We start from the raw sequence: 13,549 nt of genomic DNA on the forward strand, positions 1-13,549 counted from the left end.
TGCAAGTCCAAGGCCTTTGAAACTCAGTCTACATCCAAGTGTGATGTATTGTGAATGCTTCCAAATGTCCAATGACAGAGATTCCTTGTTCCTGGTAACTGGTTGCCATCACCTTCAGTCTTTTTTAGAGAGTCCTGAACAGAAAATCAGACTCTTGCATTTCAAACCTTAAAGTCTGCACATGCTGAGCTTATAGGTTAAGCTGGAACTGCTCAGGGTTGGGTTTATGCATTTCACCAAAATGATAAATTAAGAAGCTTGTAACCCAGGAACTCCTATTTGAAGTGTGCACTTCTGGACATGGAAGGGGAAATAAAAGGATTATATCAAACAAGCTTTCAACAGGAAGTGTCAAATTTTCTCCATTTGAAGACCCAGGTGCAGTAATTGGCTCTTGTGAAGTTCTTCCCTGAGCTCTGCAGGGTTTCAAGGAATTGATGGTGTTAAAAGAATAAAAGGGGAGGGAAATGTTAAATGGCAGTTTAAATTTTCAGACTGGGCTCCCAAACTTGTTGAAGACCTTGTGTTCCTCATAGCTTCTGTAGTAGAGGTGGGGTGGGTGTCTGGGAAAGTCAGCATGGTAGGGCACAGCAGGTAGCAGGATGTTGCGGGGTGGCCGGCAGGACAAGGCGGTGATGGGTGGTGTGCCAGGCTGTAACACCAGCTGGGGCAAGGCCTGGGGGTGCCAGCTCTGCAGGGGCAGCTTTGGCAGGTTTTCAGGGCTCCTGGTAAAAGCAAGAGAGAGAAGTAGTAGGAAGAGAGGGCTGCAGTGCTGATGGGATCCACAGCCCACCCAGGAGATGCTGATGCTCTTTACAACTCCCTGAAAGGAGGCTGTAGTGATGTGAGGGTCAGTCTCTTCTCACTAGTATCAGGTGATAGAGGAAAGGAAAGGGCCTCAAATTGTGCCAGAGGATGTTTAGATTGGATATGAGGAAAAAAAACTTTATGGAAAGAGTGGTGAGGCATTGGAACAGGCTGCCCAGGGAGGTGGTGGAGTCACCATCCCCGGAGGTGTTCAAGAAATGTGTGGACATGGCACTTTGGGATGTGGTTTAATGACCAAAGTGGTGTTAGGTTAATGGTTGGTGATCTGAGAGGGCTTTTCCAGTAGAAACAATACCATTAGTCTGTGATTCTATGAAAGGGGAGCCCTGGTCCTCTGGCTCACCTCTCTCTTGGAAAAGAGCTGGGACAAGGGTTTCATTGGTGTCTGGCACTAGGTAGGAGGCAGGTAAGAGGGTGAGGCAGGGGACTGAATGCCCAGGTGAGGTGGGCTTTTACATCTGGCTGCCCCTGCCTCCAGGAGGTCTGGGTGTGGTTTTTGCCTCTGCCTGAGGAACTGGAGGGGAGGGGTGCAGTGCCAGCACCAGGGCTGAGAGGTACCTTTGGAAAGCCAGGTTATTGCAGCCTGCAAATGCCCCTGGGAACACGGAGCTGGAAAGGGCTGAGAGATGGTAATCACGTCGGTGATAGTGCCTCAGCCTCCCAAAAGCATTCCTGCCCCTCTCAGGGGTGGAGGGGTCACGTACCCATCTGGCTTTCCTCCTGTGCTGCTGCCTGCAAATTGGAGAGAGAGAGAGAGAGAGAGAGGAAAAGGGGTGCTGCTGAGACTGGACCAGTGAGGCACCAGCCAGTGTCATGGAAGAACAGGACATCAGGGTGAAGTCTGAATGATGCCTGCTAAAAACCTGAGTTATTTTCCCTTGGAGTTGTGAGGGGTAGTGTTGTTTTGGTTATTCTTTTTGGTTGGTTGGGTTTCTTTTGGTTATTGTTTTGGTTTGGTTAGTTGGTTGGTGGGTTTTGGGGTGGTTTTTTGTTTGGGTTTTATTTTGGGTGGGGAGGAAGGGTATTTTGTTTGTTTTGGTTGTTGGGGGTTTTTGTTTTGTTTTGTTTTTTTTTCCCCCCACTCCTTGTGCTTGTGGACTTCTCACAGTAAGGAGTTAGGCTCTTGGTTAAATCTACATCCTAGGTAGGCTCCTGCATGGCCCCTGTCACTGCAATCCCTTGTTCAGGGAACCATTACTGCCAAAACCAGAGAGGTCCTGATGGATTGTAGGCTAGGAAAACAGGGAGGTGTTGCTGAAGGGATGCTGCTGGTGACACCTCTGTTTACCCAGCCCTGTTCCCTACCACAGCTTCTCTCTCGGTTCTTCCCAGAGGAGGATGCTTCTCCTTTCTTCATGCTATGCTGTGCACACACTGTTCTCCTGAGCTCCATTATGGAGGAGTTTTAGTAAATCTCCAAGCTAACAGCTCTGCGTGTGCCATGGGTTGCCTTCTAGGAACCTTCTGTGTGATCCCCAGCAGCATCCTCCTGGCCCGGCCCCCTTGCAAAGCCCCAGTATCCTCACTGGGACCAAACACCTTCTCTTTGGAGCAGGGTCTGCCTTCACACCAAGCTGCAGGTGTGTATCAGATGTGTGAACAGAGAGGGTGGTGCAGGGGCAGAAGTGAGCCTCAAGGCGCCTTGTCCCGAGTGGGCACGACCCACGCTGCTGCATGTCTCAGCAGATGGCAGCAGCGGTTCTCCTTAGGCTCCGGCGGCTCCTTACCCGCCTCCCTACGCCCACCCCGCCGTTCCCCATCGCCATACTCACCCCTCGCGGCTCTTTCTCGCCCTGTCCCGCCAGCAGCAGACGGCGAAGGCGACGGAGAGCACCAGGATCACGGCGCCGCTCAGCAGCGAAGCGGCCACGGCTGCGCGGGAGCCGGCGATTGAGGGCTGCGAGGCGGCTGCGGGCAGAGCGGGACCGGTGAGCGGTGATGACCACTCACCGGATCAAGCTCGACCTTTGCTGTCCTCTTTTGGGGTCGCTAGGGCACCCCGCTTGCCCTCTCCGGCTTGGCCACAGTGAGGAAACCCCCATGTGAGGGCTGGTGGCTGAGCCTCCCATCCCAAGTTAGCTATCAGGTGGCGACTGCCTGCATCCCACTGCTACCCTGGAAGTGGGAGCAGGGGCTGCGGCACGCCAGTGGGATCCTTACCCTGGCAGAGGGGCGGGGGGTGGCTCCAGGACGAACCGCTCTCCCTGCGGAGGCAAGAGAGCCTCTCGCTGCCCACCAGCTGGTATCCCTCCTGGCACCAGTACACGAGGACCGAGCCCAAGGAAACGCCCGAGCCTCTGTCCACATAGTAGAATCCGTAGCGTGGTGGGGCGAGAGCCGTGCACGGGGCTGGGGAGAAGGGGAGACGTTAAGTGCAGGTGGTGAGAAAGCCCCCACTGGTGATGCTTTTGAAAAGACTGCCTAGTCCCTGATGTCGCTCCTGCAGGTCCTGCAAGTCTCTGAGTCTTTTTTGGGGGGGAGTAATCCTAAAGAATTGCAGGGAAGTCTAGTAGCTTTATCTGGAAACTAAGTCATCTGATTGCAGACTCTGCAATGTGAGCAGCTACTGAAGAGCAGGAGAGAGTCTGGAAAGGTACAGGATGGGAACAGTGTTCAGAGAGCAACCCAGAGGAGGAGAAGGAAGAGGACAGAGGAGGTTTTTAATACCCCAGTATTCTGGGAGGATATTATTGGCTGGAACTCAAAGCAATAAGGATACTGCTCTGTGCTGTAGAGAGATCCATTTTCCATCCCAGCCTTTAATTTTTTTCTTTAATTTGTTACCCACAACTATTCAGAGGTACTCAGTTATCCTGCTTAGGGTCTACCCTGCACTGCACCCTTTGCATCTTTAGTGCTGTCCTCCTTCCAGCTTGCTAGTACCTGGTAAGGGCCAGTCTGTGTGTGCTTGCAAAAAACACTAGATAAGCTAGGACAAAAAAATGTGGATGACTAGGCTTATGTTGTAGGTATCACAGGTACCAATATCCTGAATTAAAGGAAAATACTTTGATCAATTCTTTAAGCCAAGCTTAAACCCCACAGGCAAAAATGTGCTTTCTTTGTCTTAGGGGGAACTTCTGGGGGAAATTGAGTGCAGAAGCAAAGCTAATCCAAGAGAGAGGTTTGGTTTACCTCTGCTTCTGCTCAGATGACATAGGCTTCTTCCCCAGAGAGGCTGACAAGAAACAAATTGGGCTGAGCAAGATCAGACTTTCTCCAAGTCCCACAGTACTGTGAACAGGTAGTGGAGATTTTGATATGAGTCAATTCAGCAGTGCCAGGACTGGATCTGTGGTACTGTTGTCCAGTGCTGGCTGGCACTTTACCCAACAATCCTTTGCTGTGATTTGGAGATAAGGTGGCCCAGGGGCTCTTTCAAACAGGCATTTTGGAAACAACATAAAGTTCACAAAGGCATGGGAAGGTGAAGAGTTCACTAGTATGGTGTGAGCTGCTCTGTGCAGGCTGCCTTCACTGGCTGAGTGTTGACCCCACACAACCCTGAAGCCCTGTCCTGCTTGCTGACCAACAGCATGTGCTAGGCTCTAGAAAGTTGTTTACAAAAAAAAAAAAAATATATAGCCCTCAGCTTCTGGAGATTACAGAATCACAGAATGTTAGAGGTTGGAAAGGACCTGGAGATCATTGAGTCCACCCCCCCTGCCAAAGCAGGATCACTGAGGGTAGTATGCACAGGAATGCATCCAGGCAGGTTTTGAAAGGCTCCAGAGAAGGAGACTCCACAACCTCTCTGGGCAGCCTGTTCCAGTGCTCTGTCACCCTCACTGTAAAGAAGTTTTTCCTCATGCTGAGGTGAAGCCTTCTATGTTCAAGCTTGTACCCACTGTTCCTTGTCTTATTAATGTGCACCACCAAAAGGAGATTGGCCCCATCCACTTGACACCCACCCCTCAGGTAATTGATCAGATCCCCTCTCAGTCTTCTCCAGACTAAACAGCCCCAGGTCTCTCAGTCTCTCTCCATAGGGGAGCTGCTTAAGTCTCTTAATCATCCTCATGGCTTATGCTTTTACAAAAAATCTCCATCCTCATTTCTTCCAAAGGATCCCAACTTGTCCCTTGGGCACAGGGGGTATGTTCAGTGTCCCCATAGCCTGGACAAGGAGCTGGTCCATCAGGCTATGCAAAGAGGTTAACATGGACAAGAACTTTACTTTCATAGGAGGAGAGTCAAGTGCTACGTTTCCTCCCTTTGCTTCTGGTAAGACATGTCTCCCAGGTCACAGAAGCTGCTGTGACACTGAGGACCATAAAAAGCCCTGTGGCCCCTACGAAGCACCATCATGCCATTAGCAACACCTCCCACACACCCTTCTCCTTGTGTGCCTGCATGGTGGGGCCCCAGGCTCGCTGCAGTACCTGAGATGTTGCTGTGCATGTAGGTCCCGTTGGCAGCGTCTCTGGGCAGCTGCTTCCTGCCGTGTCCTGCCCCAGGCAAGGTGGTCTTGGGCCCAGCAGCCTCACTCCAGGCAAAGCTCAGGCAGCTCCAAGGCAAGAGGCAAAGGACGATGCATTTCCCAAGCCTCTGTCCTGTCATGGTTTGGGGAAACACAGCATTGTTGGGTGTCTGGCTGGCCAGAGTGCCTGCCTTTTCCCTTTGCTTCTGAGCAGCAGTCAGCTGGGCTCTTAGGGCATTAAGCCTTGAGCAGCAAAGCTAGCAGCTGCTCTTCCCCCAGGGCTCTCCTCTGCGTCAGCACAAACCCCAGGTCCCTGCTCCCAGCACTGCCAGCCCTGCTCTGGCCACTTGGCTGAGTGGCTCTGAAGCCCCTCAGAGAAACCAGGCATGGGAAAGGGACTGAGAAGCAGCAGCAAGCACTTAGGATCCATCTTTTCAGCTCCCTCCTGGAAGGACTGACTGTAATCATCTCTTCGGGTGCTGAAACTGCACATCAAGCACCCTCATTCTCCTTCTCTATCTGCCAAAATCCATACTCAAGCTCACTGCTGAGCTGCAGACCCTCCTGTGCTCATCTCTTCCCTCCTGCCAGAGCCTACTGCTGATTCTGTGAGCAGAAGCAGAGTGGGACATGAGCCACAGAAATCAAAAGGTTTTGATAGCAGCAACTCCACCAGTTTTGCTGTTGCAGGAACCACGGAGAAATCTGTTTTGCCTTTGCCTTGGGGTTCCTTCTGCACAGCTTCCCTTTGCCTGTCCCTTCAGGTCCTGATGGTTGATGATGTTTTATAGCTGGAGAGCCTGAGGTAGTGATCAGCTCTTGTTTCCTGGGACACAGGTTGCTTTTACCTTGCTCCTACCCACTTGTTCCCTTGTGTGCAGCCAGGAAGAGGCAAAGTGCCCCACGTTACCTGGGCTCTTGAGAATAAGGTGTTCTGAGCAGGCAATGCCTTTATGCTGAGGCTGTCCCCAGTGGCCAGCACACCAGCAGGGCTTTGTGGTAGTTTTTGGAGCATCCTCTGCTGTGGCTATCTTCTACCCTGCTTGAATCCCCTGGAGCTTCCTTTGCTTTACCTCTCCTGCATCCTTGTCTGCCCTGAGGTAACCTGGGACTTCCTGCAGATATCAGGCTTGAAGCCCAGGATTCGACCGAGCATGACTGCTCAAGTGGGTTGGGGGTTGGGGGGGAGGCAAAATCTTGCTTTGGATGTGTGGGCAGTTCCTGTTTGTAGACCCAAACAGTGATCTTAGTGTGATTTAGCACACAAAGTGCAAATGAAAATGTCAGATGAAAGTGTCCCTGCCCATGGCAGGGGGGTTGGAACTAGATGATCCTTGTGGTCCCTTCCAACCCTGACTGATTCTATGATTCTAAATAAAACTCCTGTTCCTTCCCATCTCAGACATGCAGCCAAGGGGGTCTGCAGCAAGGAGGGGAGCTGCAAGGCCAGGCAGTGGCTGAATTTTGATTATGGTCCCTCCCTGGTACTGGGACCCTTCTTGCTCACATCCAGTGAGCTGAGCAGTGCTCCAGCCCTCCTTGCACTTGCAGAGGTTTCTTGTCACATCTGTGAGCCTATGGACCTCGGAACACCTTAATCCTACCCTGTCCGTCCATCTACCTCTCAGATATTTTGGCTGTGCTGGTACCTCTCTGGGCTTCTCTCCAAGGGATTTACTTGCTTTCTCAGGAAAACCTGTTTCAACCTCGCATGACTCATAATGATCTTGCTCAAAACTGACTTTAGTTTCTTCTTCCTCCCGCTTAATCCTTCTTAAATAGTGAGCTTTCCTTGGCTCTCCTTGGAAAGTGGGCTGAGGAGGGGGTGTCCTCCCCAGCTCAGTGAATGTTGCTGATTTCTTGGTTTGGTTTGGTTGGTCCCTTTAGACTGCAGGGATTTAGCTGTTTGTGCAACAAAGGCAAGCTCTGAAGCAGGCTGGGCTAAGAGCATAGCACTGACAGCAGACCAGCCTCGGGGCATACCCTGGGTGAAAACACAGTCATGGAATCAGAGAATCACAGAATTGTTTTGGTTGGAAAGCTCTCTAAGACCATCAAGTCAAAATCAGCTTAAGACCAGCGTGGCCATTAAACCATGCCCCAGAGTGCCATGTCCACATGTTTCTTGAACACCTCCAGGGAAGGTGACTCTACCACCTCCCTGGGCAGCCTCCTCCAGTGCCTGACCACTCTTTCAGGCAAGAAATCTTTCCTAATACCCAAGCTAAACTTCCCCTGGCACAATCTCAGGCCCTTTCCTCTCATTCTATCACCTGATAGTAGAGAGAAGAGACTACCCCCCACCTCACTCCAGCCTCCTTTCAGGGAGTTGTAGAGAGCAATGTAGAGAACCTCCTCAGCTCCAGGCTAAACCACCCCAGTTCCCTCAGCTGCTCCTCATCAGTTCCCTAGACCCTTCTCCAGTTTTGTGACCCTTCTCTGGACATGCTTCAGCACCTCAGCATCCTTCTTGTAGTGAGGGGCCCAAAAGTGAACACAGCATTTGAGGTGCAGCCTCACCAGTGCTGAGTACAGGGGCAAGACCACTCCTTGGCAGCCAGGAGCTGGGGTGCAGGCAACCCTGTGGGCACTGGGGATGCACCCATCCAGGCAGATGGGACCAACCCTGAACTGGCTTCTCTGCTGAGCCTGAGCTCAGGTTCCATGTACCCTTTTCCTGCCAGGGCTTATGAGCTGGCTCTACCACAGTGGGCAGAGCTGAAGACAGTGCCCTCTGTCCCCCTCCTTGCTGCTGGCTGTGTCCCAGCGCTGGGCCTTCCCGATGGGGCCAGCGGCTCTGAGTCCAGTCACATGTGCTGGGGAATGAGCAGGCTCAGCCAAACCCCAGGGACACAACAGCCACGCTTGAGCATGTGCTCCGAACGCTGAGGAGATGATGTGGATTATGCCAGTGCTAATGCTCTTAAGAGCTATTCCTGGGGTGGGGAGAGATAAAGGGGCTTATTAACGCCAGTCCAATATCCTCCTGGCATGGGATTTCAACACCATTCCCCACTCCCTGCTTTCTGCTGCCTCCTGGCTGGGCAGAGCTGAGGGGCCAGGCACCAGGCTGTGCATGCAGTGGTGACCCTGGGCTCAGGAGAGGAGCATGTCTGTGCCCTGGCTCAGTGAGCCCTTTCCTTGCGGGGAAGGCAAGAAGGAACAGGGACCTCGCAGGGGAGCTAGAGAGGCCAAGGTGCTGCAGCTCTTCCAGCTCCAGAGTCTTGGCCTGGGGCTTCCAACTTCCCAGCAGTCCACCTCTGGGTCATGTCCTTCGAGGGCTGCTCCTCTACAACAGCAGCTTACAAGGCAGGGCTCAGCTGATGGTTTTCAAAGCACACTCAAAGCTCTCCTGCACCTGCACTCAGATCTCCCTGATGGCTCCCTGGGGTATCCACTTAGGCATGAAGCTTTGCTGTGCCATGGTGGCATTTCCCCCTACTTTCTTCTGTGTCCCTTTGAACCTTTTAAATAACCCTTCTGCAAAAGTGCTCCTCTCACACACACCCCTGCATGAGTGTCACCTTGGACTGGACAATTTTCTCCTTCAGCCCTTGCTCTGCAGTTTCAAAGTTGGCACACTGGCTCTCCTGTCTTCTCTCCTACAGCCTCATCAGACCAGGATGCCCCTGGCCTTTGGGATAGTACCACCTTGTCCCATCCCTGTGCTGGTGTGCCTGGCCTTAGAAAGCAGCATGTCCCATGCAGACTGCCAAGCAGAGGTGTGTTGGCATCAACATGACACTTGGGAGGTTTCTCCTTTAATCTTCTGTAGGTGTTTTTTCCATCCTGGTAGGGCCCACACCCTCATAGCATCCTGCAGGTTTTGGCATAGCCCCTGTCAGCCCTGCAGTTTGTCATTGTGCTCTTTTGACACCAAAAATCACCAGCCCTGGAGAAGAACAAGTGCTTGCCTTCCACCTTGTAATGTGAGGATGTCCACAGAAGGGTTCCTGGAGAAGCACAGGTAGATGAACTGCAAGGGTAACCAGAAAAGGCTATGTGGTGCTCTGCCTTGTGGGGTTTTGGTCACAGTGCCTGCACAAGGGCTGGGCACAGTGGGCAGGAGCAGCCTTGCATGAGAAGCCCTCATCCCCTGGGGTTGATGTACTGCCCTGGCAGTGATGGGATCCCAGGGCAGGGCTGTGGTGCAGCTGGATGAACACTGACAGGAGGGAAGAAGGGGGGACTGGGTCAGGGGAAACTCCCTGAGATTGCTGAACAACTACTGCAGGGGTCTTGCCACAACCCAGCCAGGTGCCCGTTGCTGTCTGACTGCAGCCTCTGTGGCTTCCCTAGGACAACTTTTGCTTAGGTGAGGAACTGGCAACCAGAATGTAGCTGTGTGCCTCAGGGCTTTTTGGTTGTCTTCATATGGCAGGTCCTGTGGAGGAGGAAAGGTGACTGAAGTGGGAGGGGGATGGTGAAGCACACAGGTTAATTGTCTAGGACTCTGCACTTTGGTCTTGCTGTGCTGTAGAGATCCTGGTGCAAAAATAGAAAGCAAGGATTCCGGACTGTTTAAGGGAATTTATTTTCTTTTTACTGTTACTGTTTCATTTTTAGTTTGTTTTCCCAACCCCTAAGTCTCTCTCCCTTACTCTCTTTCGCTTCCCTTTCTGGGAAGGGAGAAGGTTAACAAGAGAGCAGCTGTCACTTGTTTAATGGCCAGCCCAGCCTTAATCCCTGACAACTTCAGTGGTGCTTATTTCCCTGTTGTGTTTTAATCAAACATTCTTGCAGGTAAACTTTGTTGCATACCCCAAGTACCTTGCAGTGTTCTGCCTTGGTTGCACCTAAGTGATGAGCTCCTATTTCTCATGAAAAACAGTGTGTGTCCACTTGGGTGGGCCAAGACTAAAAGCCCTGGGCTCACTCAGGTCCACCAGTGAGCACTGTAGAACTTTTCTGCAGAATCTGAGTTTCCACTATGGAACACACTGGTACTAATTGCAAGTCAGTGACCATGGGTGATCCTCTTTGCCTGTAGAAGGTTCTACAGACAGAAGGATGTAGTGGTATTTTTTGACTAAATTACTCATTGCAAGTCATTGTTTGGCTCTCTTGCTAGTCCATCCTTCATATAAACCAACCAGGGCTAGATCTGTGCAAGAACAAACTGTCCTCTGGAAAGATGATGGCAGGTTTCTTTGGTGCAAGGTCTCCATGTCATGTTTCTTCTATACCACACTGCTTTTATCTCATAGCCCTGAGTTACCTCTAAACCCAACATTTTTCCAGCTCCAGTAGCTTTGGGTCAGTGCCACAGGTTTGTGAGAGCACTGTGGATCAAGCTGCCCTCCCGGCAAAGGGCTCCCTGAGTCTGCACCTCCCTGGGTTACATGTGCACAGCCCCACATGGAGGGACTCCTCTCACTCAGCTTTAGACACCTTCATCTGTGACAGTCACTCTTGGTTGTTTCTTAGTTTGGGAGAGAATGAGAGCTTCCTTTATGTATCCCATTTGGGACTTCTCTTTTAAGATGCACTTGAAGTTTTAGAGGTATGTGCTGAATGCAAAGCCACCTCATGTATCAGTGGCTGCATTGCAGATGTCACTGGGAGGACTTTCAGACACCAAACCTGCCTGTAGCCACTGGTAGTGGATGGATCTGACAAAAATTTCAGATTTATCACTCCCTGATTTTGGGGGGAATTGCATGTGTCAGGCATTTGCCACTTCTGTATCAAATAGCTCAGCCTTGGCTGTTGCTGTGCTGGTGTTACCTGATCTGCAATTAGGAGGGGACATCTAAGAAATGCAGGAAGCTCCTTGGAGTCCTTGTCAGGAACACATCAGGTTTGTATCTCAGTGTGCCTGTGTAAGCTGATCCATTATGAAACATGCCCTGGGAAAGACTTTGAGTTACAGGGAGGAATGTAGCATGAGAGAAAATGACCCTGTCAGGAGGGTCAGAGTACAGATGGTCCAAGTTCTCCTCGTGGGTATAGGAGCCTTAGGTTTGAGCCTGGAGAGTTGAACTTGGTCTGCCATGTCTCCAAACTTTGATTACCTGCTTTTAACAGTCAGTTGGCTGCTCCTGCCCCCAGGAGCATAAACCAAGACAGCCTTTAGTGATGTGAGCAGCTGGCCAGGTAGCTTGACTGATAGCAGAAGTCTAAGGGGAATCCATATTACATATTGTTTTGTTTCTCTTTCCTAACACATCATGAATAACTTGAACAGGTGGATACTCACCCTTTTATTCCTAAAAGCCATTCACACAAGCAGTAGGGCTGTCACCAATAACCAGTATGTCAGTGACATTACCCCTTGAGCATGCATCTTTGCCAGCTGAATAATTCCTTGTCCTGAAAAACCTCACCATTCAGTAATTTGTTGCTTAGCTTCTTATCTCTACCCAAATATCCTCATGGACAAGCACAGAAGATGCACACAGACATTTGCATACACACAGGGACTTCCTACTTGCTTTGCTTATTTCCAAGGGCAGGGTATGCCAGGCCAGAGCATTTCACATGGACTCCATAAATTTCTCATTTGACTTGTACATTGTACTATTTCATAACCTTCCTCTAGATTCCAGATTCCAGCATTAACCTTTTGCTGGCCAGAGGCTGGCACTGTTAAATTCTTAATTCCTAACAGGCCTACTCTGATGTCCTGGCTTTTGGCTAGGGAGGACTTATTTCCTCTAAAAGTGGAATTTTTTTGTTTGTTTGCTTTGCAGAGTTTCCCAGAACTGCAAAATTGATTTCTGCCCAGGTTTTTTGTTTGGGTTTTTTTTTTTTTTTTTGAGAAAGAGGATTGTTGTTGTTGTTACTGATGGGGTTTTAATTATTAATATGCTTTTTGTTCTTCTTTTTCTGTTCACTGGTACATCCTTACTGGGCTTGCATCCTCACTGGGATTGCTTAACAGATGCTGCTGATGTATCCAATGATACCATCAATATGAAATGAACCAAACCCATACAGTGTGCTGGATAACAAGAGATGAGTAAATCTCTGCAACAGGGAGGTTTTGTGCTGCTCCCTCTGTGCTGGGAATGGGAATTGGTAAGGTTGAGGATGAGAATGTCCAGGGTAGTCTGGCCAGGAAAAGAATTTTCATTTGCATCTTGCAGGAAAGATGAAATGATGTTGTGCCAAGATCAGTGGGGCTGGAAATGTGTCTCCTGCAGACAAAAACACACTGAGCTGAGGCTTCACAGAGGAGATCTGGGAAAACTGTGAACATCTGATGATTTTGATGCCTTAAGATGTTGCTGTCCAGCAGCTCATGTGTTCACTGGTGGTGTTTAGGATGAAGTTGTCTCATCCTGTAACGTAGTCATAGTCTGAAGAGAAGTTGTGAGAACACCAAAGCTCCACAGGAGAAATAGAGCTCAGAGTTTCAGTTACACTGCTTGCTGTGTGAAAGCCAGGAGATGTTCCCAATGGGCAGTCACTGAGTGTGGGAGACAGCAGTTCCCCTTCACAGGAGCTCTTTGCAGCTGGTCTGGGAAGTTCACTGCCTCGGGAAATCATTAAATTAAATAGATATTTAATCTGGGAAGGGTGAGGTGGCTGCAATTGTTTGATGGAATATTAACACCATTTGCTACTTATTAAGTAGCTTTGGGCCACCCTATGATCACCTGGGATCCTTAGCTGAATGGAGATAATCAAATCACCTCAGGTGGTACTTTTTCAATCTTATGCCTTTTATACCTCTATGTCACGTTTTGATGTCTTGATTGTTGGTTGCTGCCATAAATACTTTCCCAGTAAAATCCTTGTTCTTTTCATGTTGTAATAAGATTAACAGACAGGATGGCAATGTTTGTACCCAAGCCAAAATGCTCAGAACTTTACATGCAGAATAAGTGAAAGCACCTAGAAACTGAATTTTCTTAAGGATCAGCACAAAGACCTTCAATCAGGCCCAACCCACATGGAAAATGCAAGCTGCTGTTGAATCAATAATGAAGCAACAGGTTTCAAGGTTGTGCCAGAACAACAGGAGAATGTCCTGCCTCTCCCTTGCATCCTTACCTATGGAAGAAGTTTTTTTTCTGCCATCAGTTACTGATTCACTCAGTCCAGGAAGGGCTGCTTTCCAGTTTGGTTTGAATGCCGGTCCTCTAATCAGCTGGAGAAAAGGAGTCACTTACATAAGCCAAGGGAAAGGAACTGCTCTGTGATACAGCTCACATGAATAGCTAGGACTGAGTGCTGCTTGACTCCCAAAGTCCAACTTCTGCATCTTCTCAGCCTGTCTTTTTAGGCAGAAGTGGCAATTTGTGAGGCTTTCCTCTTCTCACTGGTCTTTCTTTTTCAAGGCAGTCGGTGAAGCCA

At 50.0% G+C, this 13,549-nt stretch overlaps 1 protein-coding gene across 1 annotated transcript; it reads right to left on the reverse strand.

Annotated features, from left to right (window-relative positions):
* Positions 1 to 490: 490 nt before the first annotated feature.
* On the reverse strand, positions 491 to 5,388 carry LOC128971278 (sushi domain-containing protein 3-like). The gene is made up of 5 exons (XM_054386775.1): positions 5,211 to 5,388; positions 2,989 to 3,177; positions 2,601 to 2,736; positions 1,387 to 1,560; positions 491 to 725 (listed from the first exon to the last, which is right to left on the reverse strand). The coding sequence occupies exons 1-5, from the start codon at positions 5,386 to 5,388 to the stop codon at positions 491 to 493; spliced, it is 912 nt and encodes a 303-aa protein (XP_054242750.1).
* Between the last annotated feature and the right edge of the window lie 8,161 nt (positions 5,389 to 13,549).

The sequence above is a fragment of the Indicator indicator genome, chromosome 14 (assembly GCF_027791375.1).
Source record: "Indicator indicator isolate 239-I01 chromosome 14, UM_Iind_1.1, whole genome shotgun sequence".
Classification (NCBI taxonomy): Eukaryota; Metazoa; Chordata; class Aves; order Piciformes; family Indicatoridae; genus Indicator; species Indicator indicator.

Coding starts and splice junctions, on each gene's coding strand:
- LOC128971278 (XM_054386775.1), bottom strand. CDS start 5,388: ATGACAGGACAGAGGCTTGGGAAATGCATCGTCCTTTGCCTCTTGCCT. Junction 3,178..5,210: donor CATGCACAGCAACATCTCAG/GTACTGCAGCGA, acceptor CCTTCTCCCCAG/CCCCGTGCACGGCTCTCGCC. Junction 1,561..2,600: donor GCGAGAAAGAGCCGCGAGGG/GTGAGTATGGCG, acceptor TCCAATTTGCAG/GCAGCAGCACAGGAGGAAAG.